This window comes from Bubalus bubalis, chromosome 6 (genome assembly GCF_019923935.1).
Source record: "Bubalus bubalis isolate 160015118507 breed Murrah chromosome 6, NDDB_SH_1, whole genome shotgun sequence".
Classification (NCBI taxonomy): Eukaryota; Metazoa; Chordata; class Mammalia; order Artiodactyla; family Bovidae; genus Bubalus; species Bubalus bubalis.
In genome coordinates, this window is record NC_059162.1 from 54125478 (window position 1) to 54149216 (window position 23739).

The 23739-nt window shown below is 37.9% G+C and overlaps 1 protein-coding gene across 1 annotated transcript; it reads left to right on the forward strand.

Moving 5' to 3' along the window:
- Positions 1 to 332: 332 nt before the first annotated feature.
- LOC102399531 (guanylate-binding protein 6) lies at positions 333 to 19159 on the forward strand. Its single transcript, XM_044945445.1, has 11 exons — positions 333 to 564; positions 2342 to 2469; positions 3131 to 3302; positions 3519 to 3620; positions 11245 to 11490; positions 12173 to 12453; positions 13305 to 13517; positions 17172 to 17274; positions 17340 to 17485; positions 18799 to 19010; positions 19102 to 19159. The coding sequence occupies exons 1-11, from the start codon at positions 333 to 335 to the stop codon at positions 19157 to 19159; spliced, it is 1893 nt and encodes a 630-aa protein (XP_044801380.1).
- The last annotated feature ends 4580 nt before the right edge of the window (positions 19160 to 23739 follow it).

Genomic DNA, 23739 nt, shown 5'->3' on the forward strand with positions numbered 1-23739 from the left:
CAACGTAGCTGGGTATATAAGGTATGTGTCATAGGGCTTGGGATATTGTGGGCCCTCAATGCATGGTAACAATTATGTGTATCCTATTATTATTATAGTAGTGAAAATATGGAGAGTGATAATACTTTGTTTCATTACCAACATCATCAGAGATTTGGGAAAATGATGGAAGAACCCTCTGTAATATGTTAACTTAGGTTACATTTTGTCTCACAGAAAGCACAGTAGTTTCGCCCACTTCTAAATAATAAGTACTTTGGATACCTCAGAGTCACAGAATAACTTTGTAATCTTATTTCTACTAGGAATCTCTCCTAGGTTGTCAAGTTACCATGGCATCTGGACCCAACATGATGGATCCCATCTGTCTGGTAGAAAACAAAAATGCACAGTTTTCAGTGAATCAGAAAGCTCTACAGATTCTTGAGAACATTTCTCAGCCAGTGGTGGTGGTGGCCATTGTAGGACTGTATCGTACCGGCAAATCCTACTTGATGAACCGTCTTGCAGGACAGAACCATGTTGAGTGTTGTACTACATCAAGAGCCAGTTACTTGAATCCAGGTGCATCCCAGCTTCTTAATTTTCTTACCTGATCATGTGCAGGGAGAACCAAATTCCTCTCAATAAACCAAACTTCCAGCTATAATTCTCACCACTAAATCAGTACCTTACTATAATTTGTTGTCATATTCTTTGCTTTATTCGTGTTAAGGAAAATCTCTCCTATGAAAGAGATGGGCATACCAGACCACCTGACCTGCCTCTTGAGAAACCTGGATGCAGGTCAGGAAGGAATAGTTAGAACTGGACATGGAACAACAGACTGGTTCCAAATAGGAAAAGGAATACGTCAAGGCTGTATATTGTCACCCTGCTTATTTAACTTATATGCAGAGTACATCATGAGAAACGCTGATCTGTAAGAAGCACAAGCTGGAATCAAGATTGCCGGGAGAAATATCAATAACCTCAGATATGCAGATGACACCACCCTTATGGCAGAAAGTGAAGAGGAACTAAAAAGCCTATTGATGAAAGTGAAAGAGGAGGGTGAAAAATTTGGCTTAAAGCTCAACGTTCAAAAAACGAAGATGATGGCATCTGGTCCCATCACTTCATGGCAGATAGATGGGGAAACCGTGGAAACGTGGCTGACTTTATTTTTCTGGGCTCCAAAATCACTTCAGATGGTGATTGCAGCCATGAAATTAAAAGATGCTTACTCCTTGGAAGGAAAGTTATGACCAACCTAGACAGCATATTAAAAACCAGAGACATTATTTTTCCAACAAAGGTCCATCTACTCAAGGCTATGGTTTTTCCAGTATTCATGTATGGATGTGAGAGTTGGACTATAAAGAAAGTTGAGCACCAAAGAATTGATACTTTTGAACTGTGGTGTTGGAGAAGACTCTTGAGAGTCCCTTGGACTGCAAGGAGATCTACCCAGTCCATCCTAAAGGAGATCAGTTCTGGGTATTCATTGGAAGGACTGATGTTGAGGCTGAAACTCCAATACTTTGGCCACCTGATACGAAGAGCTGACTCACTGGAAAATACCCTGATGTTGGGAAAGGTTGAGGGCAGGAGGAGAAGGGGACAATGGAGGATGAGATGGTTGGATGGCATCATTGACTCGATGGATGTGGGTTTGGGTGGACTCCGGGAGTTGGTGATGGACAGGGAGGCCTGGCGTGCTGTGATTCAGGGGGTTGCAAAGAGTCAAACACGACTGAGCGACTGAACTGAACTGAATGGTCAAAAATCCTACCTTCTCAGACCTCCTCAAGCACTATTTCCTGCTTTTGTGTCTCCTCTGTCTCAAAAACACATTTTATTTTTCTCTGGACTATTACCATCAACATGAGAAAATGTTTGAATATCTGTCTTAAAAAATCCTTACTGGATTTCACATGATATTATGGCTAGCATCCCCATCCCTCATTAAAAAAATTTTTTGGGGGGGCAAAAAATATTATCTTAGTTTCCTTTTTCCACTTTTCCCCTTCCTATGTCTTTCATCAATTCAATTCTCTTGGGCTTTGAGTCTCATCATTCTTTCAAAGTATTCTTGTTACAGTTATCAGGGACCTATGTTTTGTCTGATTCATGGATATCTGTTTGTCTCCATCTTGAGCCATTGCTTGGCATCATTCTCACTATTAATATTCCTTCTTTCTAGGAATAGAAGACATAAAAATTAGAACATTATTGAAACAGAGAAAGTACCATCTTGTGTACTGGGATACCCACATTCTAACAATTTGGACTTTGTAGCTGCTTGGCTGTTTGGACAATCTGCTGTCACTGAATGTTGCTTTCTTCCCTCCCTTTGCAGGTTTCCCTCTGGGTTCCACAGTGCAGTCTAAAACCAAGGGCATCTGGATGTGGTGTGTGCCTCACCCTTCCAAATCAGACCATATCCTGGTCCTTCTGGACACTGAGGGCCTGGGGGATGTGGAAAAGGTAAGACAGATTTATTCCCTGTGACAGATCCATTATTTTTACTATAATGGCTATTGGTTTCACTGCTTAGACTCACTACTAATATGTAAGATATTTGAATATATTATTATCTTTGTTGTATTTGTTTTTAAATATTTGTAAATACCATGAGATAATAATCTTGGGTATATCCATTATCGTTTATATTTGCTCCCTATGTCTAAGAAAAATGTGTAACATTTAGTAACAGTTTTCATAAATATTTATTTTAACTGCATCTATTCTGAGCATTCAGTTGTGACCAGCAAAGTATACATTTTGTGGTTTACTTTTTTGTTAAATGAGCATGTGGTGTCACATATTATTGAAAAATTAATTGATTAAGAGGCATTCTACTTTTCTTTTTTTAACCTATATTATCTTATTTCATCCCATTCAGAAAAAAAGGGACACTTGGAGGAATATATTATCTGAATTTTTATTGATGGGGGAACAGAGATCACAAAAAATGTCAGTATAATTGCCCAAGTTAAGTTTTTCCTTTAATTCTGTTTTCAAGGTTTTTTTCTTTTTACAACACTATATTAGTTATCTGAAATAACAAATAAAAGATATTAAACAAATAACTGAATCAGTTTTTGAAGAGAAGACAGTGAAGTGCTTGCTTTTGTATGTTTTCCAGGGTGACTCTAAGAACGACTTATGGATCTTTGCCCTGGCTGTGCTTTTGAGCAGCACTTTCATCTACAACAGCATGAACACCATCAACAATGATGACTTGGAAAAATTGCAGTATCCTGGTTTTACTGAAAAATTGATGAGAATGGAGACCAAACCAGATTTCCCTTCCCTGCGTTTGAATTGCCTTTGTTGTAGGAGAGGGGACCCAGGTCAAAAGAGAGAGCTTATAATTTTTTATAAGAAAAATGTGGGAATTCTTCATATATATTTTATTTTTCTTAACCAAGTGCTAGTTATGTGACAGAGCTCACAAAACTCATCAGGGCCAAGTCCTCTCCAACAATGGATGGAGTAAGAGATTCCATAGAGTTTGTGAGTTTTTTTTCCAGACTTTATCTGGACTGTACGGGATTTCACCCTGGAGCTTAAATTAAATGATGACCCTATCACAGAAGATGAGTACCTAGAGAACGCCTTGAAGCTGATTAAAGGTATCAGAAAATGGCTGGGGTGTGGATGGTCCTAAAGAGGGTCAAAGCTATGAAACACTGCCCATCATCTCTGTGATAGCATCTGTATTTGAAACTAGGTCAAGACTCATAGAAATGGTGCCTGGGAACTAGGTTGTTACTCCTTGATAAGTTCTAGCAACTAGAGTTTTGTTCACTGAAGAATAAAGTTTAAGTCAAATGAAATTATTCAGAACTATGTATATTTGCTTGTTTTATTTTTTAGATTTTACATATAAGTGATATAGCATTTGTCTTTCTTTGTCTGACTTATTTCACTAGCATAATATTCTCTAGGTCTATCCATGTTCCTGCAAAGAATTTTGTTCTCTATAATGGCCAAGTATTATTCCATAGATTGCTTCAGTATCTTGGCTATTGTTTAATAGTGCTGCTATGAACACTAGAGGGAATGTACTTTTTCAAATTAGTGGGTTTTTTCCCCCCATGCTTTATATCCAGGCATGGAATTATTGAATTATATGGAAGTTCTATTTTTAGTTTTTGAAAACTTCCACATTGCTTTCCATGGTGGCTGTACCAATTTATATTCCTACAAGAGTGTTTATCCCTTCATGGATCACAGCCATGTCATGGTGAAGGGGCTTGCATAACTCAATGAAGCTATGAGTCATGCCATGCAGGGCCACCCAAATGGATGAGTCATAGTAGAAAGTTCTGATAAAACCTGGTTCACTGGTGGAGGGAATGGCAAACCACTCCAGTGTTCTTGCCTCAAGAATGCCATGAACAATATGAAAAGGCAAAAAGATGTGACACCAGAAGATGATCCCTCCAGGTGAGAAGGTTTCCAACACACTACTGGAGATGAGCATAGAAATAGTTCCAGAAAGAATGAAGAGGCTGGGCCAAAGCAGAAAAGATGGTCAGTTGTAGATGTGTCTGTTGGTGAAAGTAAAGTCTGATGCTATAAAGAACAAAGTCAAATAGGAACTGGAATGTTAGGTCCAAGAGTCAAGGTAAATTGCACATGATCAAGCAGAAGATGGCAAGAATGAACATTGACATTTTAGGAATCAGTAAACTAAAATTGATGGGAAGGGGTGAATTTAATTCAGATGACCTTTATATTTACTACAGTTGGCAAGAATCCCTTAGAAGAAATGGAATAGCCCTCACAGTCAACACAAAAGTCCATAATGCAGTACTTGGGTGGAATCTCAAAAATGACAGAATGATCTTGGTTTGTTTCCAAGACAAATGATTCAACATCATACTAATTCAAATCTATGCCCTAACCACTAATGCTGAAGAAGCTGAAGTTGAACAGTTCTATGAAGACCTACAAGACCTTCTAGAACTAACAATCAAAAAAATGTCCTTTTCATCATAGGGGACTGGAATGCAAAAGTAGGAAGTCAAGAGATACCTGGAGTAACAAGCAAGTTTGTCCTTGGAGTACAAAATGAAGTAGAGCAAAGGCTAACAGAGTTTTGTCAACAGAACACACTTGTCATAGCAAACACCCTCTTCCAACAACATAAGAGACAACTCTACACGTGGACATCACCAGATGGTTAATATAAAAATCAAATTGATTTTATTCTTTGCAGCCAAAAATGGGGAAGCTCTATACAGTCAGCAAAAACAAAACTTGGAGCTGACTGTGGCTCAGATCATGAACTCATTGCAAAATTCAGGCTTAAATTGAAGAATGTAGAAAAAATTCAGGGTTCCCTGTGAGCTCAGCTGGTAAAGAATCTGCCTGCAATGCAGAAGACTTGGGTTTGATCCCTGGGTTGGGCAGACCCCTGGAGAAGGGAATTGGAAACCTACTCTAGTATTTTTGGCTGGAAAATCCCCAAGGACAGAGGAGTCACAAAGAGTCGGACATGACTGAGTGACTAAACACAGTACAGAAAAAACTGCGAGGCCGCTCAGGTATGGCCTAATCAAATCCCTTATGATTATACAGTGGAAGTGGTGAGTAGATTCAAGGAATCTGATCTTGTAGACAGAGTGCACGAAGAACTATGGACAGAGGTTAGTAACATTATATAGAAGACAGTGACCAAAACCATTCCAAAGAAAATGAAATCAAGAAGGCAAAGTGGTTGTCTGAGGAGGCTTTATAAATAGCTGAGAGAAGAGAAGTGGAAGGCAAAGGAGAAGGGGAAAGATATACCCAAGTGAATGTAGAGTTCCAAAGAAAAGCAAGAAGAGAGAAAAAAATCTTCTTCAGTGAACAATGCAAAAAAAAAAAAAAAAATAGAGAAAAACAATCGAGTGGGAAAGACTAGAGATCTCATCAAGAAAACTGGAGATATCAGGGGAAACTTTCATGCAAGGATGGGCACGCTAAAGGACAGAAATGGTAAGGACTGAACAGAAGCAGAGGATATTAAGAAGATGTGGCAAGAGTACACAGAAAAACCAGACTCAAAAAGGGTTTTAATGACCCGGATAACCACGATGGTATGATCACTCATCTAGAGCCAGACATCCTGGAATGTGAAGTCAAGTGGGCTTTGAAAGTGGAAGTGTTAGTCACTCAGTCATGTCCAACTCTTTGCAACCCATGAACTATATTCCCGGCTTCTCTGTCCATGGTATTCTCCAGGCAGGAATACTGGAGTGAGTTGCCATTTTCTTCTCCAGAAGATCTTCCTGACCCAGGGATTGAACCCAGGTCTCCTGCACTTCAGGTGGTTTCTTTACTAGTTGAGCAACCAGGAGAGATAGTGGGCTTTAGGAAGCATTGATAGAAACAAAGCTAGTGGAGATGATGGAATTCAGCTGAGCAACTTAAAATCCTAGAAGATGATGCTGTTAAGGTGCTGCACTCAATATGTCAAATTTGGAAAACTCAGCAAGGAACACAGGACTGGAGAAAGTGTTTTCATCCAACCCCAAAGAAGGACAATACCAAAGAATGTTCAAACTACCGTAAAATTGTGTTCACTTCACATGCTAGCAAGATAATTTGCAAAATCCTTCACGTTAGGCTTCAGCAGTATGTAAACAGAGAAATTCCAGATGTACAAGCTGGATTTAGAAAAGGCAGAGGAAGCAGAGATTAAATTGCCAACATTTGCTGGATCATACAAAAAGCAAGCGAATTCCAGAAAAGCATCTACGTCTGCTTCACTGACTATGCTAAAGCCTTTGATTGATTGTGTGGATCACAACAAACTGTGGAAAATTCTTAGATTCAGGAATACCTTACCTCCCTCCTGAGAAACCTGTATACAGGTCAAGAAGCAACAGTTCAAACCAGACATGGAACAACAGGCTGGTTCCAAATTGGGAAAGGAGTACATCAAGGCTGTGTATTACTACCTTGCTTATTTAACTTCTATGCAGAGTACATCATGTGAAATGCCAGGCCGGATGAATCACAAGCTGGCATCAAGATTGCTGGGAGAAAAGTCAACAACTTCAGATATGCAAATAATACCACTCTAATGGCAGAAAGTAAAGAGGAACTAAAGAGCCTCTTGATGAGTGTGAGAAAAGAGAGTGAAAAAAGCTGGCTTAAAACTCAACATTCAATGAATTAAGATCATGGAATCTAGTCCCATCACTTTATGGCAAATAGAAAGGGGGAAAGTGGAAGCAGTGACAGATTTTATTTTCTTGGGCTTCAAAATTATTGTCGATGGTGACTGCAGCCATGAAATTAAAAGATGCTTTCTCCTCAGAAGGAAAGCTATGTCAAGTCTAGACAGTGTGCTAAAAAGCAGAGATATCACTTTGCCAGCAAAGGTCCATATTGTCAAAGCTACAGTTTTTCCAGTAGTCATGTATGGATGTGAAAGTTGAACCATAAAGAAGGCTGTGCACCGAAGAATTGATGGCTTTTGAACTGTGGTGTTGGAGAAGACTCTTGAGAGTACCCTGGACTGCAAGGTAATCAAATGAGTCAATCTTAAGGAAACTAAGCCTAAATATTCACTGCAAAGACTGAAAGCTGAAACTGAAGCTCCAATACTTTGGCTACTGATGTGAAAAGCTGACTCACTGGAAAAGACCCTGATGCTGGGAAAGATTAAGGGCAGGAGGAGAAGGGTGTGACAGAAGATAAGATGGTTGGATGAGATCACCGACTCAATGGTCATGAGTTTGAGTAAACTCTGGGAGATAGTGAAGGACAGGGAAGCCTGGCATGCTGCAGTCCATAGGATCACAAAGAGTCAGACACGACTTTGGGACAGAACAAAAACAAGAGTGTTCGAGTACTCCTTTTTCTTTACATCCTCATCAGTATTTATTATTAATATATGTAGACTGTTTTTGATTTGTAGCTCTTTAATAGTTATCATTGTTGAGCATCTTTCCCTGTACCTGTTGGCTCTGTATATCTAGTTTGGAAAAATGTCTATATAGGTCCTCTGCCCATTTTTGATAGGATAGAAGAGTGATTCAAAAATAATATACCTACTATTTACATCAAAGAGTGTTTTGCCTATGCTTTTTTCTAGGAGTTTTATGCTTTAGTTATTACTTTTATGTCTTTAATTCATTTTGAGTTTCTTTTTATATATGGTGTGAGGAAATGGACCAATGTCCTTGTTTTATATGTAGCTGTCCAGTTTCCCACAACAGCTTATTGAAAAGACTCTTTTTTCCAGTGCATAATCTCACCTCCTTTGTACATTAGTTAACTGTAGGTGCATGAGTTTATTCCTTCTATTCCCTTGATCTGTGTGTCTGTTTTGTGCTGCTACCATGCTGTTTTGATGACTGTTTCTTTGTATATAGTCTGAAGTCTGGGAGGGTCATACCTCAGACTTGCTCTTCTTTCTCAAAGTTGCTTTAGCAATTCAAGATCATTTGTGATTCCATTTGAATTTTAGGGTTATTTGTTTTAGACCTGTGAAAAACTGTTCTGGGTATTTTAATAGGAATTGCAGTAAATCTGTAGATTGTTTTCGCTAGTATGGCTATTTTCACAATAGTATGTTTTTCAATCCAAGAGCACAATATATCTTTTCATTTATTTCTGTTATCTTGAAATTCTTTCATGTATATAGGAAAACAGAATAAGACTCACAGATATAGAAAAAAAATTACTGGGGGAGGTAAAGAGGAGAGGGAAAGATGGGAGTACGATTTTCAGATATACAGGTTACTACATATAAAATAGGTAAGCAATAAGTTTGTATTGTATAGCACAGGTTATACCTAGTATGTTGTGATAACTTTTAAAAGAGTATAATCTTCAAAAATACTGAACCTGTATGCTTTACACTTGAATTTAATATAATACTGTAAATCAACTATACTTGGATTAAAAAAAAGAAAGATTTGATGCAAGTATAAAATATTTTGAACTATATATTTTCAACTATTCTAGATGGTTGTGAAATTCAGATATAAATGTACTTCTCTTAAAGTATCGATAAGCTAGAGCTTCACATAAAATTATTAAAAAAATAATGAGGCTTAAGTGAATTATCTAAGTATACTTATCTAGGAATTAGAGTAAAAATTACTCAAAATTAAGTTACACTTAAGGTAAACTGTACCTTAACATCCAGATACAATAAGTGTTAAAACGCTTCAAAAACCAGACACTTGTGTTCCTTATTATGCTTATCACTTTTTGTGACAATGAAAACAATGAACTGTTAATGTTATTGTAAGGCATAATATCACATATGTAAGGCATAATATCACAATGAAGAACAGATTCCCCTTATTCTTCTCAAAGACAGATGTAACTTTCTAGAGATTGGATAGTTGTATAATCTACAAAAAGTGACTTTACACCCTGAATACACCCAGGATTCAATTTCAGTCTATTTGTTGTTCAGTCCCTCAGTCATATCCAACTCTTTGTGACCCTATAGACTGCAGCAAGCCAGACTTCCCTGTCCTTCACCATCTCTGGGAGTTTGCTCAAACTCATGTCCATTGAGTCGGTGATTCAATCCAACCATCTCATCCTCTGTCATCCCCTTCTCCTCCTGACTTCAATCTTTCCCAGCATCAGGGTCTTTTCCAGTGAGTTGGCTCTTTGCATCAGGTGGCCAAAGTATTGGAGCTTCAGCTTCAGCATCAGTCCTTCCAGTGACTATTTAGAGTTGATTTCCTTTAGGATTGACTGATTTGATTTGATTGCTGTCCAAGTGACTCTCAAGAGTCTTCTCCAGCACCACAGTTCGAAGCCATCAATTCTTTGGTGCTCAGCCTTATTTATCATCCAGCTCTCATATCTGTACATGACTACTGGAAAGACCATAGCTTTGACTATATGGACCTTTGTTGGTAAAGTAATGTCTCTGCTTTTTAATATGCAGTCTAAGTTTGGCATAGCTTTTCTTCTAAGGAGCAAGCATCTTTTAATTTCATGGCTGCAGTCACTATTTGCAGTAGTTTGGAGCCCAAGAAAATAGCCTGTCACTGTTTTCATTGTTTCCCCATCTATTTGCCATGAAGTGATAGGACTGGATGTCATGATCTTAGTTTTCTGAATGCTGAATTTTAAGCTAGCTTTTTCACTCTCCTCTTTCACCTTCATCAAGAAGCTCTTTAGTTCCTTTTCGCATTCTGCCATAAGGGTGGTGTCATCTGCATCTGAAGTTATTGATATTTCTCCCAGCAATCCTGATTCCAGCTTGTGCTTCATCCAGCCTGGCATTTCACATGATGTACTCTGCATAGACGTTAAATAAGCAGGGTGACAATATGCAGCCTTGATGTACTCCTTTCCCAATTTTGAACCAGTGTGTTATTCCACATCCAACTGTTGCTTCCTGACCTGCGTACATACTTTTTCATGATTTCTTATAACAGATCCTTCATTTTACTTTCCTCATCATATCATTACTTTTATTATAACAGATTTATTCATTATAATTTTTTGGGTTAATAAATTATTTTAATGAATTACATTTAGGTTGGTAACTATTTGGGAAAACCAATGTGTTTATGGAGTAGTCATGAATTCTTCAAATTACATTTAAGTCACCTTTAGTATTCAGAGTTTCTACCGAAAAATAGCTAATCTTATTTGTAGTGTGTGAATTTTGACTGCATCTGTCAATGAAGTTTTTATGTCCTATTTTAACTGTTACTCCACTATGTTTGTTTGTAGCTCCTCTTCATTATGTTCCTACAGTTTACTTCCAACATTGGTTGGACTTTATCTGAACTGGACATTTGATCATTCATTAAATTCATTAAATTTGATAAATATCCAATAAAGCAGGCAGGCTTCCTCTGTGGCTTAGGGATAAAGAATCCACCTGCAATGCAGGAGAGGTGCAGGAGACATGGGTTCAATCCCTGGGTCAGGAAGATCCTCTGGATATAATACTGGCAACCCACTCTAGTATTCTTACCTGGAGGGTTCCATGGTCAGAGGAGTACATGACTCGCAGAGTCAGACATGACTGAGCACACATGTAAAGTGGGCAGTATATTTGGTTCTGTGGATGCAAAATACATTTACCTGAGACAAATATTTTCTAAAATTTCTCTCCAGAGATGTCATTCATATGAGTTAAATTTGGGTGAGTGCATTAAAGAAGTTCTATGAGCAGAGAAGACTCCAAAAATTAAAAATCCCCAGTCATTAAAATTTCTAGCTGACTTATTTGAATACTGTGCTTATTGTATTTATGTTTTCTCTCTTCCTCAGGTTCACATCCCAATGTTAAAAAGGCCAACCTACCCAGGGAGTGTATCAGGCATTTTTTCCCAAAACGGAAGTGTTTTGTCTTTGACCGGCCAGTAAATGATAGGGAACTCCTAGCCCATCTTGATGAAGTTTTAGAAAGTCAACTGTATCCTAAATTCAAGGAACAATCGAATACTTTCTGTTCATATATCTTTACCCATGCAAGAACCAAGATCCTCAGGGAAGGGGTGAAGGTCACTGGGAAGCGTGAGTCTACTTTTCCAAAATCATATTTCTTTGTGGCCTGATATAAATTAAACATTCATTTATATGTTCTTCAGTAGTTTCATTTTATAAAGAAGTATGTAATTCTACATTTTCATACTCCAGAGATAAGTATGTATGCGTTTCAGAAATTATCTGTCATCATGGGATTAGTAAATTCGTTTCTAAAATCACTTGTAACTGATACCTTGGGTTCCTACATTTAAAAAGATCCCCACCATTGATGACAAAAGTCAATAAATGATCAAATACTTCTCAGAGGAAGTCTTATACTGCAAGTGTTCTTCTCAAGGAGACTACTTAGAAGTGAGTTTAAACCAGTCCAAAATAAATATTAGTTTCTGACTCCCTGAAAAATCCATCAAAACGTTAGGAGTTAGGAACAAATATTATTTAAATTAAATTTGTGCTATTATGAAACAATTTTTCTGAGACACTTCCAATTATGTTGGATGAAGGTAGGTATTTGACATTTCCTTAAAGTTATGGCTCAAATAAAAGAAACAGTAAATGTAAAAATGAAAGTGATGAGAGTAGAAGTTGAGATGTGTGAGTTTGTGTATGTGCGTGTGTATGTGTGTGTAGTTTTAGAACCATAATTTCAAAACCTTGGATCTCACTGAGTGAAAAATTGATATATTTTCACATTTCTTATTTTATTCAGGTCTGGGGACTCTGGTTGTGACCTATGTAGATGCCATCAACAGTGGATCAGTTCCTTGTTTGGAGAACGCAGTGACAACTCTGGCCCACCTGAAGAATTCAGCAGCCGTGCAGAAGGCAGCTGACCACTACAGTGAGCAGATGATCCAGCGACTGAACCTCCCCACAGACACGCTCCAGGAGCTGCTGGAGGTGCATGCAGCCTGTGGGAGGGAAGCCATTGTAGTGTTCATGAATCAGTCTTTCAAGGATGAAAACCAGGACTTCCAGAAGAAGCTCCTGGTACTGTGTTTAGCATTTGTCCTTTTGAATTCATGCCCTTCTGGAATGACATCTGGAATTGTATATATTCATCCTATAGTTTATCTCCTATTCAGGATAAAGTTGCCCAGATTCTCATGGGAGAGAGAATCCTAAAGGACCATAGAGCCTTTTTCTTTGAACCTTGGGGAATTTGTTCAAGATCCAACAGATCTGTCAAGCATTCCTTTCTCCTTTAGTGAATTGTGACATTATTTCAAAACTCTCCTAACTCAGTCCTGAGATGATTGCTCTTGATTTCCCTAAGCAGACTCTCTCAACAAAGATTGTTCTTTATATTTACTTTCTTTTTTATTTGTCTTATTGCTTTTGTTGAAGATAGAACCACAGGATGTTAGAGTTACTAGTAATAAAGAAGAAAGTGAAAGTCACACAGTTGTCTCCAACTCTGCAATCCCATGGACTCTAACCTGCCCTGCTCCTCTGTCCATGGTTTTCTCCAGGCAAAAGTACTGGAGTGGGTTGCCATTTCCTTCTCTAGGGGATCTTCCCGACACAGGGATCAAACCCAAGTCTTCTGCATGCAGGCAGATTCTTTACCAACTTGAACCACTAGGGAAGAGATAATTCAAAAGTGGGATTTCACAAAAGAAGAAACTGAATTTCAGGGAGATTAAGAAACTTCTGTATAGTCTTACAGAGGTTTCAGAGTTGGGAGAAAAATCCTTGTATTTTGGCTACATTGCTTGTGTTGCTCCACTAGAATGGTTTTCTCATGAGGACCACCTTAGACCAATCCTTCTATTAGATTTCTTGAAAATTTATCTCCTCTGTTCCATGCTTCTGGTGACATATCTACATTTACCCTGTAGGAAATCATAAAGAATAAGAAGGAAGGTTTTTTGCAACAGAATGAAGAGGCATCTGCTAAATACTGCCAGACTAAACTTGATCAAATTTTGAAGACTCTAAAGGAAAGTATTTCAGCAGAGAGTTTCTCTGTTCCTGGAGGGCACAAACTCTACAGGAAAGCAATGGAAAGGTTACAGTGTGACCATATCCATGTGCCCAGTAAAGGAGTGAAGGTGAGGAACAAGGGGAGCATGGGGAGCCTACAGAATAGAGTCCAGGGGGTCTCCTGAAAATCTGAAAGCAAAACACCATGTGAGAGAGAGCATGGGGATATCATGACAGCTCAGGGCCTTGTTGTTGTGCAGTCTCTCAGTCATGTCTGAATCTGTGACACTGTAGACTGCAGCAGGTCAGGCTTCCCTGTCTTTCACCAACTCTGGGAGTTTGTTCAAATTCCTGTCCATTGAGTTGGTGATGCCATCCAACCATTTCATCCTCTGTCATCCCCTTCTCCTCCTGCCTTCAATTGTTCTCAGCATCAGGGTCTTTTCTACTGAGTAGGCTCTTCACATCAGGGAGCCAAATTATTGGAGCTTTGGCTTCAGCATCAGTCCTTCCAGTGAATATTTTGGGTTGATTTCCCTTAAGATTGACTGATTTGATTTGATTGCTGTTCAAGGGACTCTCAAAAGTCTTCTCCAGAACTGTAGTTTGAAGGCATCAATTCTTTGGTGCTCAGTTATTTTTATTGTCCAACTCTCACATCCATACATGACTACTAGAAAAACCATAGCTTTGGCGATACAGACCTTTGTCAGCAGTGTCTCTGTTTTTTAATATGCTATGTAGGTTTGTCATTGCTTTTCTTCCAAGGAGCAAGTGTCTTTTAAATCATGGCTGAAGTCATCATCTGCAGTGATTTTGGAGACCAAGAAAATAAAGTCTGTTGCTGTTTCCATTGTTTCCCCATCTATTTGCCGTGAAGTGATGGGACTGGATGCCCTGATCTTAGTGTTTTGAAGGTTGAGTTTTAAGCCAACTTTTTCACTTTCCTCTTTCACCTTTATCAAGAGGTTTTTAAAATTCTTCTTCACATTCTGCCATAAAGGGATGGTGCCATCTACATATCTGAGGTTATTGATATTTCTCCCTGAAATCTTGATTCCAGCTTGTTTTTCAGCCAGCCAGGCATTTTGCATGATGTACTCTGCATAGAAGTTAAATAAGCAGGGTGATAATATACAGTCTTGATGTACTCCTTTCCCAATTTGGAACCAGTCTGTTGTTCCATGTCCAGTTCTAACTGTTGCTTCTTGACCTGCATACAGGTTTCACAGGAGGCAGGTAAGGTATCTGGTATTCCCATCTCTTTAAGAATTTTCCACAGTTTGTTGTGACCCACATAGTCAAAAGCTTTAGTGTAGTCAATGAAGAGAAGTAGATGTTTTTCTAGAATTCTCTTGATTATTCTATAATCCAACATATGTCGGCAATTTGATCTCTGGTTCCTCTGCCTTTTCTAAATCTAGCTTGAAAACCTGAAAGTTCTTGGTTTGCATACTGTTGAAACTTAGCTTGAAGGATTTTGAGCATGACCTTGCTAGCATGTGAAATGAGTGCAATTGTGTAGTACTTTGAACATTCTTTGGCATTTCTCTTCTTTGGAATTGTAATGAAAACTGACCTTTTCCAGTCCTGTGGCCACGACGAGTTTTCCAAATTAACTGGCATATTGAGTGTAGCACTTTTACAGCATCACCTTTTCAGATTTGAAATAGCTCAGCTGGAATTCCAATACCTCCACTAGCTTTGTTTGTAGAGATGCTTCCTGAGATCCACTTAACCTCACACTCCAGGATGTCTGGCTCTAGGTGAGTGATCATACCATCATGTTTATCTGGTTCATTAAGATCTTTTTTGTACAGTCTTCTGCGTATTCTTGCCACCTCTTCTTAATATCTTCTTCTATTATGTCCTTACCATTTATGTCCTTAATTGTGCCTATCTTTGCATGAAATGTTCCCTTGGTATCTCTCATTTTCTTGAAGAAATCTCTAGTCTTTCCCATTCTATTGTCTTCCTCTATTTCTTTGCATTGTTCACTTAAAAAGGCTTTCTTATCTCCCCTTGCTATTCTCTGAAACTCTGCATTCAGATGGATATATCTTTCCTTTTCTCCTTTGCCTTTGCCTTAATTTCTCTTTTTTCTCAGCTATTTGTAAGGCTTCCTCAGACAACCATTTTGCCTCTTTGCATTTCTTCTTCTTGGGGACTGTTTGGATCACCACCTCCTGTACAGTGTCACAATCCTCCTTCCATAGTTCTTCAGGCACTTTATCAGATCTAATCCTTTGAATCTATTCATAACTTCCACTATAATCATGAGAGATTTGATTTAGGTCATACCTGAATGGTCTATTGGTTTTCCCTATGTTCTTCAATTGAAGTTTAAATTTTGCAATAAGGAGTTCATGATCTGAGCCACAGTCAGCTCCCAGTCTTGTTTTTACTGACTGTACAGAGCTTTTCCATCTTTGGCTACAAAGAATATAATCAATCTGATTTCATTATTGACCATCTGGTAGTATTGTTCCATGTGTAGAGTCTTCTTTTGTGTTGTTGAAAAAGGGTGTTTGCTATGAACCTTGAATTCTCTTGACAAAATTCTGTTAGCCTTTGTCCTGTTTCATTTTCTATTCCAAGGCCAAATTTGCCTGTTACTCTAGGTATCTCTTGACTTCTCACTTTTGCATTCCAGTCCCCTATGATGAAAAGGATATCTTCTTTTGGTGTTAGTTCTAGATGGTCTTGTAGATCTTCATAGAACTGTTCAATTTCAGCTTCTTTGGCATTATTGTTTGGGGCACAGATTTGTATTATTGTGGTATTGAATAGTTTGCCTTGGAAACAAACTCATATCATTCTGTCATTTTTGAGATTACACCTAAGTACTGCATTTTGGACTCTTGTTTACTATGAAGGCTACTCCATTACTACATGTTATTTATTCTCAAGGAGAAATGGCCATTCCCCAAAAATGAGTATCAATTTTTAATATGCATCAGAGAGAGAATAGAAGTCATTCATTTTCTTTATCCAATAACATGACATTTAATGTGCCACATGCTGAGGATTTATGATGCAAAGTCAGAATCCTTATACTCAAGGCTGATCAAAGTGGACAGATGTCAAATAAACAGAACCTCAAATATGGAAAGATAACACTTACGAACCTGTGATCTTGGGCATCACTGGTAGTGATAATAAACATAATAATAATACAAAGAATATATATAAAACTGTTATTGCCTATAGGCATAATGTTAAGCTTTTTCTCTGGAAATTTAAACTTAATCCTCCTAAAGTTGTTCTGAAGCATCTAGTCTTATTATCCACATTTTCTATATGTGAACTAGGAAGCACAAACTGCTTAAATAAATTGCCTAAGGTTACACACTAGCAAGTAGCAGGAGACAACAGCAGCATAAACTACAATCTGACAATCACATTGGACATATAGTTTAGGAAAATTTCCTGAAAAAGAAGGGGAATATAAGTTGAAATATTTGTGCATGTTGTTTAGGTTGGGATGTTATCCAAAGGGAAGAGCCCCAGGTAAACATGCAAATATATGAGATTGTGAGTTTGTACAACTGCAATTAATTCTGACTGCTTGATACCTGGGGCAGATGAAAGAAAATAGCACTGGGCGGGGGACTGAAAGGAGACATGCAGAGTCTCTGGTGACACTCAGAAGCTTGAATGCTTTGTAAGAAGCTCCTGGAACATTTTAAGCAGAAAGTGAAAATGACACAGAAGGACTCATTTGTACAGAACAAGTCTCCTTGGTAGGAATCTAAAGTGCTTTGGTTCTTCTTATTCCTTAGACAAATGAGGTCCTCCAGAACTTCCTGCAGTCTCAGGTGGCAATCGAGATATCCATCCTGCAGTCAGATAAAGCCCTCACTGATGCAGCAAAGGCCATAGCAGGTATGGGGCTCATATCTTAGCAGGGTGGGATGTTCATTCAATGCCCTTTAACAGATCAAATAAAGATCTTTCCAAAATAATGAGCTTCCACTTCTTCTGTGGAATACACACTGCTAAATCTGAAAATAACAGAGTTGTGGTTGGATATCAGCCAGATGGTCAAGGCCTTTCCCATCGTATTCTCAAATCTGCTCCTGATGTGTGGCACCAGGTAAATTCTGAGATTTCCCACTCTCTTTTCAAAGCTGATTTGGTTTCTAATCTCAAGAAAGTAGAGTTTGAGTCTAATCTGTTACTTGCTTCTCTTTCTGAAACCTTTGTTGGGCAGAGGAGTGAGCCAGGAAGGAGGCAACTGAGAGGGAACGCAAATTGCTAATACAGAAACAATACGAGCAGCAACAGCAGATGGAAGCTCAAGACAGAAGTCTCAGGGAAAACATAGCCCAGCTGAGAGAGAAGCTGGAGAGAGAAAGAGAAAACTTTGAGAAAGAGAAGGAAAGGCTACTGGAACACAGACTGAAGGTAAGTCTGGCATGGCCTCACCAGTTCTTGACAGACACTGAGCTGACACATCAAGAAGGAATGGGTAAAAGTTAAAGCAAAATTAAAAAAAAAAAAAAAAAAAAAGTACTACTGGCATTACCACATTTGCTTTAATCGAAGTTTTGAATCCTGGCTTTTCAAAAGACCTTTGAATTTTGCTCCACACTGAGACCCTGGAGAGGCTATGATGACTTTGGTCCCTCTAAGTACTTAAAAAATATAAATATCATCTCCAAGGTTTTAGGTGCTATGTAGTTGTGATTCTAGGATGATCTCATGGGGGTTTCATGGCTTATCAAACAACAATTCCATCCAGATGTTTTTAATATTAGCAGCAACTTGGTACTTTGCTAAGATTACTGTCAATGATCAGAAACCTTACAAGCACAAAGACTCTAATTTGGATCTATGTTGACCTAAAACTATCTGATATGTTCAGACATAAAAATGTGGGGAGGTTACATCTTCTAAACTTGCTGTAGTTGTCTCCAGGTGTGAATAGCTTGCCTGCATCACTACATAGCTTGTGTGGGAGGTGTATTTCTTTCCCATCCAGCATGTTTATGTGCAATTTCTTGATCGGCTTATAAGTTCCCATATTTCCACAATATAAGTGACCATGCCATCCCAAATGAAACTGATAATTTGTGCAAGTGGACTAAGAGTTCTCTCCCAACCCAGAGTTTTGGCTGGAACATATAAATGCATTTGTCCTCATGCTTGACTTAGCAGCCAAGCACAACCCTAATGGTGTGTGAACATTAGTAAGGTTGGGAACTGTTCTTCCTCTCACTGTCCAGGTCTAACTCAGAAGATATTCTCTGCCACAAACATTATCCTTTGATAATCTAATAAGAGAGAATAATCATATGTGTCAGATAGAGACAATTTAACGAAGTTCTTAAATACAAAGTCTGACTCCTGAAAAAATGTGTTTTTCAAAAGTTTGCAATTTCCTCTCCCCACCTTCCTTTGTTTTAGGCTCAAAATGATCTGCTTACTGAAGAATTTAGTAGAAAAGCTGAGGAAATGAAAGCAGAGATAAAACACCTAAGAAACATAATTGAGAAGAGTAAAAAGGATAAAGCTTCTTGGATTTCAAAGACTCTGGATGGACTTGCCACTGAAGCAACTGCAATTCTGTCTCTTCCCGCTAAAGTAATTGGTTGGGGTCTGAAGGGCTTGAGCTCACTGTAAGTGAAGTAAAAGCATTAGCTTTTACTTAAGTATATCACAGAATGTGGATATATGCTCTGCCCTAATTTTGGTATACATGTTTTTTAGTTTTATTCTGAAGGCTTTTAAGCATAAAAAGTGCCTACTAGATGAAATTACTGCCTGACATACTTCAGATCAGATCAGATCAGATCAGTCACTCAGTTGTGTCCGACTCTTTGCGACCCCATGAATCGCAGCATATCTGACATACTTAAGATAGACTAAATGTTGGTTTTGTTGTTGTTCAGTTGCTCACTCATGTTTGACTCTTTGCAACCTCATGGATTGCAGCACATCTGACTTCCCTGTCCTTCACTATCTTCCAGAGTTTGCTCAAACTCGTGTCTATTGAGTCAATGATGCCATCCAACCGTCTCATCATCTGGTGCCCCATTATCCTCCTTTTGGAGCTTCAGCTTCAGCATCAGTCCTTCCAATGAATATTTAGGGTTTATTTGCTTTAGGATTGACTCATTTGATCTTGCTGTCCAAGGGACTCTCAAGAGTCTTCTCCAGCACCATAGTTCAAAAGCGTTAATCTTCAGTGCTCAGCCTTCTCTACGGTATGATTCTCACAATACATGACTACTGGAAAAACCATAGCTTTGACTATATAGACCTTTATCAGCAAAGTGATATCTCTGCTTTTTAATATGATGTCTATGTCTGTCAACCTTTTCTACCAAGAAGCATCTTAATTTCATGGCAGCAGTCATGATCTGCAACAATTTTGGAGACCAATAAAATAAAGTCTGTCACTGTTTCCATTGTTTCCCCATCTATTTGACATGAAGTGATAGGACTGGATGCCGTGATCTCAATTTTTTGAATGTTGAGTTTTAAGCCAGCTTTTTACTTTCTTTTTTCACTTTCATCATGAGGCTCTTTAATTCCTCTTTGCTTTCTGCCATCAGGGTGGTGTCATCTACATATCTGAGGTTATTGATATTTCTCCCTGCAATCTTGATTCCAGCCTGGCATTTTGCATGATGTACTCTGCATAGAAGTTAAATAAGCAGGGTAATAATATACAGCTTTGACGTACTCCTTTCCCAATTCTTAACCAGTTTGTGGTTCCATGTCTGGTTCTAACTGTTGCTTCTTGACCTGCATACAGTTTTCACAGGAGGCAGGTAAGGTATCTGGTATTCCCATCTCTTTAAGAATTTTCCACAGTTTGTTGTGACCCACACAGTCAAAGGCTTTAGTGTAGTCAATCAAGAAGAAGTAGATGTTTTTCTGGAATTCTCTTGATTATTCTATGATCCAATACCTGTTAGCAATTTGATCTCTGGTTCCTCTGCCTTTTTAAGTCCAGCATGTACATCTGAAAACTCTCAGTTCAAGTACTGTTGAAGCCTAGCTTGAAGGATGTTGAGCATGACCTTGCTAGTGTGTAAATGAGTGCAATTATGTGGTAGTTTGAACACTCTTTGGCATTTCCTTTCTTTGCAATTGTAATGAAAACTAACCTTTTCCAGTCCTGTGGCCACTCCTGAGTTTTCCAAATTTGTGGGTATTGAGTGCAGCACTTTAACAGCATCATCTTTTAAGAATTGAAATAGCTCAGCTGGAAATTCCATCATCTCCACTAGCTTTGTTAATAATAATGCTTCTTATGGTCTACTTAACCTCCTGCTCCAGGATGTCTGGCTCTAGGTAAGTGATCACAGCATTGTGGTTATCTGAGTTATGTTGGTTTTATCAGTTAGTTTAAAAGGGGAAAAAAAAACTTTATACCAGGAGTTGGCAAACTTTGGCTTCTAGACCAAATGTGCACTGTTACCTGTTTTTCTAAATAAAGTTTTATTGGTACACTACCACATTCATTCATTTGCATATCATCTCTGGCTATTTTCATGCCACAACCACAGAGTTGAATTGTTTCCAGAAACACTGCTTTACCCACAAAATCAAAATATTTCCTTTTGTGTCCTTTACAGAAAAGTTTGCCACCTGCTGTTTTAGAAGGTAGAGACTAAATTTGCAATAGAGGTAGAAATTAAGGAAAAAATGTGTCAAGAATGCCACTGAAAATCACAAAAGAAAAATCATATAATTTAAATATATTAAAATCAATTCTCCTCTAATTTATTTGTAAATTTAATGTGCTGTGTAGTAAAAATATCTTTTTGTAAAGAGAGGTAGGCTACTACCTTTCTACATATTTAAATGAAAATGCTTAACATACTTTAAAAAATTGTCAGGATAATATAGAAGAAAAACAAAGAAGAGGAGCCATGTCTACTCCATATGAAAACCTTTCTAGGGCTGCGTTCATCAGACCAGTGCACTCTGGGTCCTAGTCATACAGACAAAGCTACAGAACAGTTTACATCATCTAGAGATAAATACTTTTAGAAACTAACTTAAAGGTTTTATTTCATATCAGCTGGAAATAAACTGTTGAATAAATTGTCTCAGACAACTTGACAGCCACCTAGAAAAAAGCAGATTAGATACCATATTCATATATGTGGTAGTGGTGGTGGTTTAGTTGCTAAGTCATGTCTGACTCCTTGTGACCCCATGGACTGTACATGGACTGTACAAGCTCCTCTGTACATGGGATTTTCTAGGCAAGAATGCTGGAGTGCGTTGCCATGCCCTCCTCCAGGGCATCAGCCCGACCTAGGGATTGAACCTGAATCTCTACATGTCCTGCATTGGCAGGCAGATTCTTCACCACTGAGCCAGCTGGGATTCCCATATACATACACATATAATGGCAAAGTAAATTCCAGATTTCCTACATGTAAACATGAAGATTGAAATTATAAAATTTGGAAATCACAAATAATTTTTTAAAATCTTAGAATGTGGTAGTCCTTTCTAAGCAAGACAAAAGTCCACAAGATCTAAGATATATACAAAAGTGCAGAAAACTGAAGTAAATCCTTTTTGTCAAGAAAACAAAGATCTCTGAAAATATATTTTCCACTTTTTTATTATAGGAAAAGCTAGTTTATTTAAGCAGCATGAAAGAAATATATGAGTAGAAGTTCACAGGAAAGAAATAAAACATAATCAAACTTATGATCAGTGAAATGAAACTAAAACTACCAGATATAATCTTTCACTTTCAGACTGACAAAGGTCAAAAAATTTGATAGCAAGCTTTGTTAGAAAGCAGTGGAAGGAAGGGCTGTCTCATATGGGAGTATAATGTATAATTTATGTTGAGTATTTGTCTTAATATTTCTTACATTTTAATGTATTTATGTCTTAATAGAGCATGTTCACTTTTAGGAAAAGATGTGCACAATTACACACACATACAACACACACAAATGAGATCCATTGTAGTATCACTTTTAATAAAAAGTGGTAATTAGTTTCCATGTATTTATTTTTGCTTTTATTTTTATTCCTCTAAAAGGTGGGTCAAAAAAGGTCTTGCATAAATTTATATTAAAGAGTGTTCTTCATATGTTTTCCTCTAAGAGTTTTACAGTTTCTGGCCTTACATTCAGGTCTTTAATCCATTTTGAGTTTATTTTTATGTATGGGGTTAGAGAGTGTACTTTTGTAAAAATTTATTTTTTATTTGGAGGAAAATTTATTTATAATGTTGTGTTGATGTCTGCCATACAAAAATGCAAATCAGCCATAATTATACATATATCACTTCCCTCTTAAGCCTCTCTCCCCTCCCCAAATCCTCATCCCACCTTCTTGGTCATCATAGAGTGCCAGGCTGGGCCCATGTTATATAGAAACTTTTCACCAGGTATCTATCTTATACATGGTGGTGCATTTATGTCTGTGCTACTTTCTCCATTTGCTCCACTCTTTCCTTCCCCCATTGTGTCCACAAGTCCATTCTTTCCATCTGTGTCTCTACTCCTTCCCTGCAAACATGTTCATTGATACGATTTTTCTAGATTCCATATATATGTGTTAATATACTATATTTATTTTTTCTTTCTGAATTATTTCATTCTGTATAACAGGCTCCTAGGTTTATCCACCTTACTAGAACTGACTCAAATTCATTTTTATGGCTGAATAATATTCCATTGTATGTATGTACCACATCTTCTTTATCCATTCATCTGTCAGTGGACGTCTAGTAGCTTCCATGTCCTAGCTATTGTATGTAGTGCTTCTGTGAACATTGGAGTGCATGTGTCTTTTTCAATTATGTTTTGCTTATGGTATATGTCCAGTAGTGGGATTGCTGGGTCATATGGTAGTTTTATTCCTAGTTTTTAAAGGAATCTTCATACTGTTCTCCATAGTGGGTGCATCAATTTACATTCCCACCAACAGTGTAGAAGGGTTGCCTTCCTTCCACATCCTCTCCAGCATTTATTGTTTGTAGATTTTTTTGATGATGGTCATTCTGACTGGTGTGAGATGATACCTCATTATAGTTTTGATTTGCATTTATATAATAATTAGTGATGTTCAGCATCTTTTCACATGTTTATTGTCAATCTGTATGTCTTTGGAGAAATGTCTGTTTGGGTCTTCTGCCCATTTTTTAATTGGGCTGTTTGTTTTCCTGATGTTAAGCTATATGTGCTGCTTATACACTTTGGAGATTAATCCTTTGTCAGTTGTTTAATTTGCAATTATTTTTGCCCATTCTGAGGGGTGTCTTTCCATCTTGTTTATTGTTTCCTTTGCTGAGTAAAAGTTTTAAGTTTAATTAGGTCTTATTTGTTTATTTTTGTTTTTATTTCCATCACTCTAGGAGGT

Coding starts and splice junctions, on each gene's coding strand:
- LOC102399531 (XM_044945445.1), top strand. CDS start 333: ATGGCATCTGGACCCAACATGATGGATCCCATCTGTCTGGTAGAAAAC. Junction 3,621..11,244: donor CGCCTTGAAGCTGATTAAAG/GTATCAGAAAAT, acceptor TCTCTTCCTCAG/GTTCACATCCCAATGTTAAA. Junction 12,454..13,304: donor ACTTCCAGAAGAAGCTCCTG/GTACTGTGTTTA, acceptor TTTACCCTGTAG/GAAATCATAAAGAATAAGAA.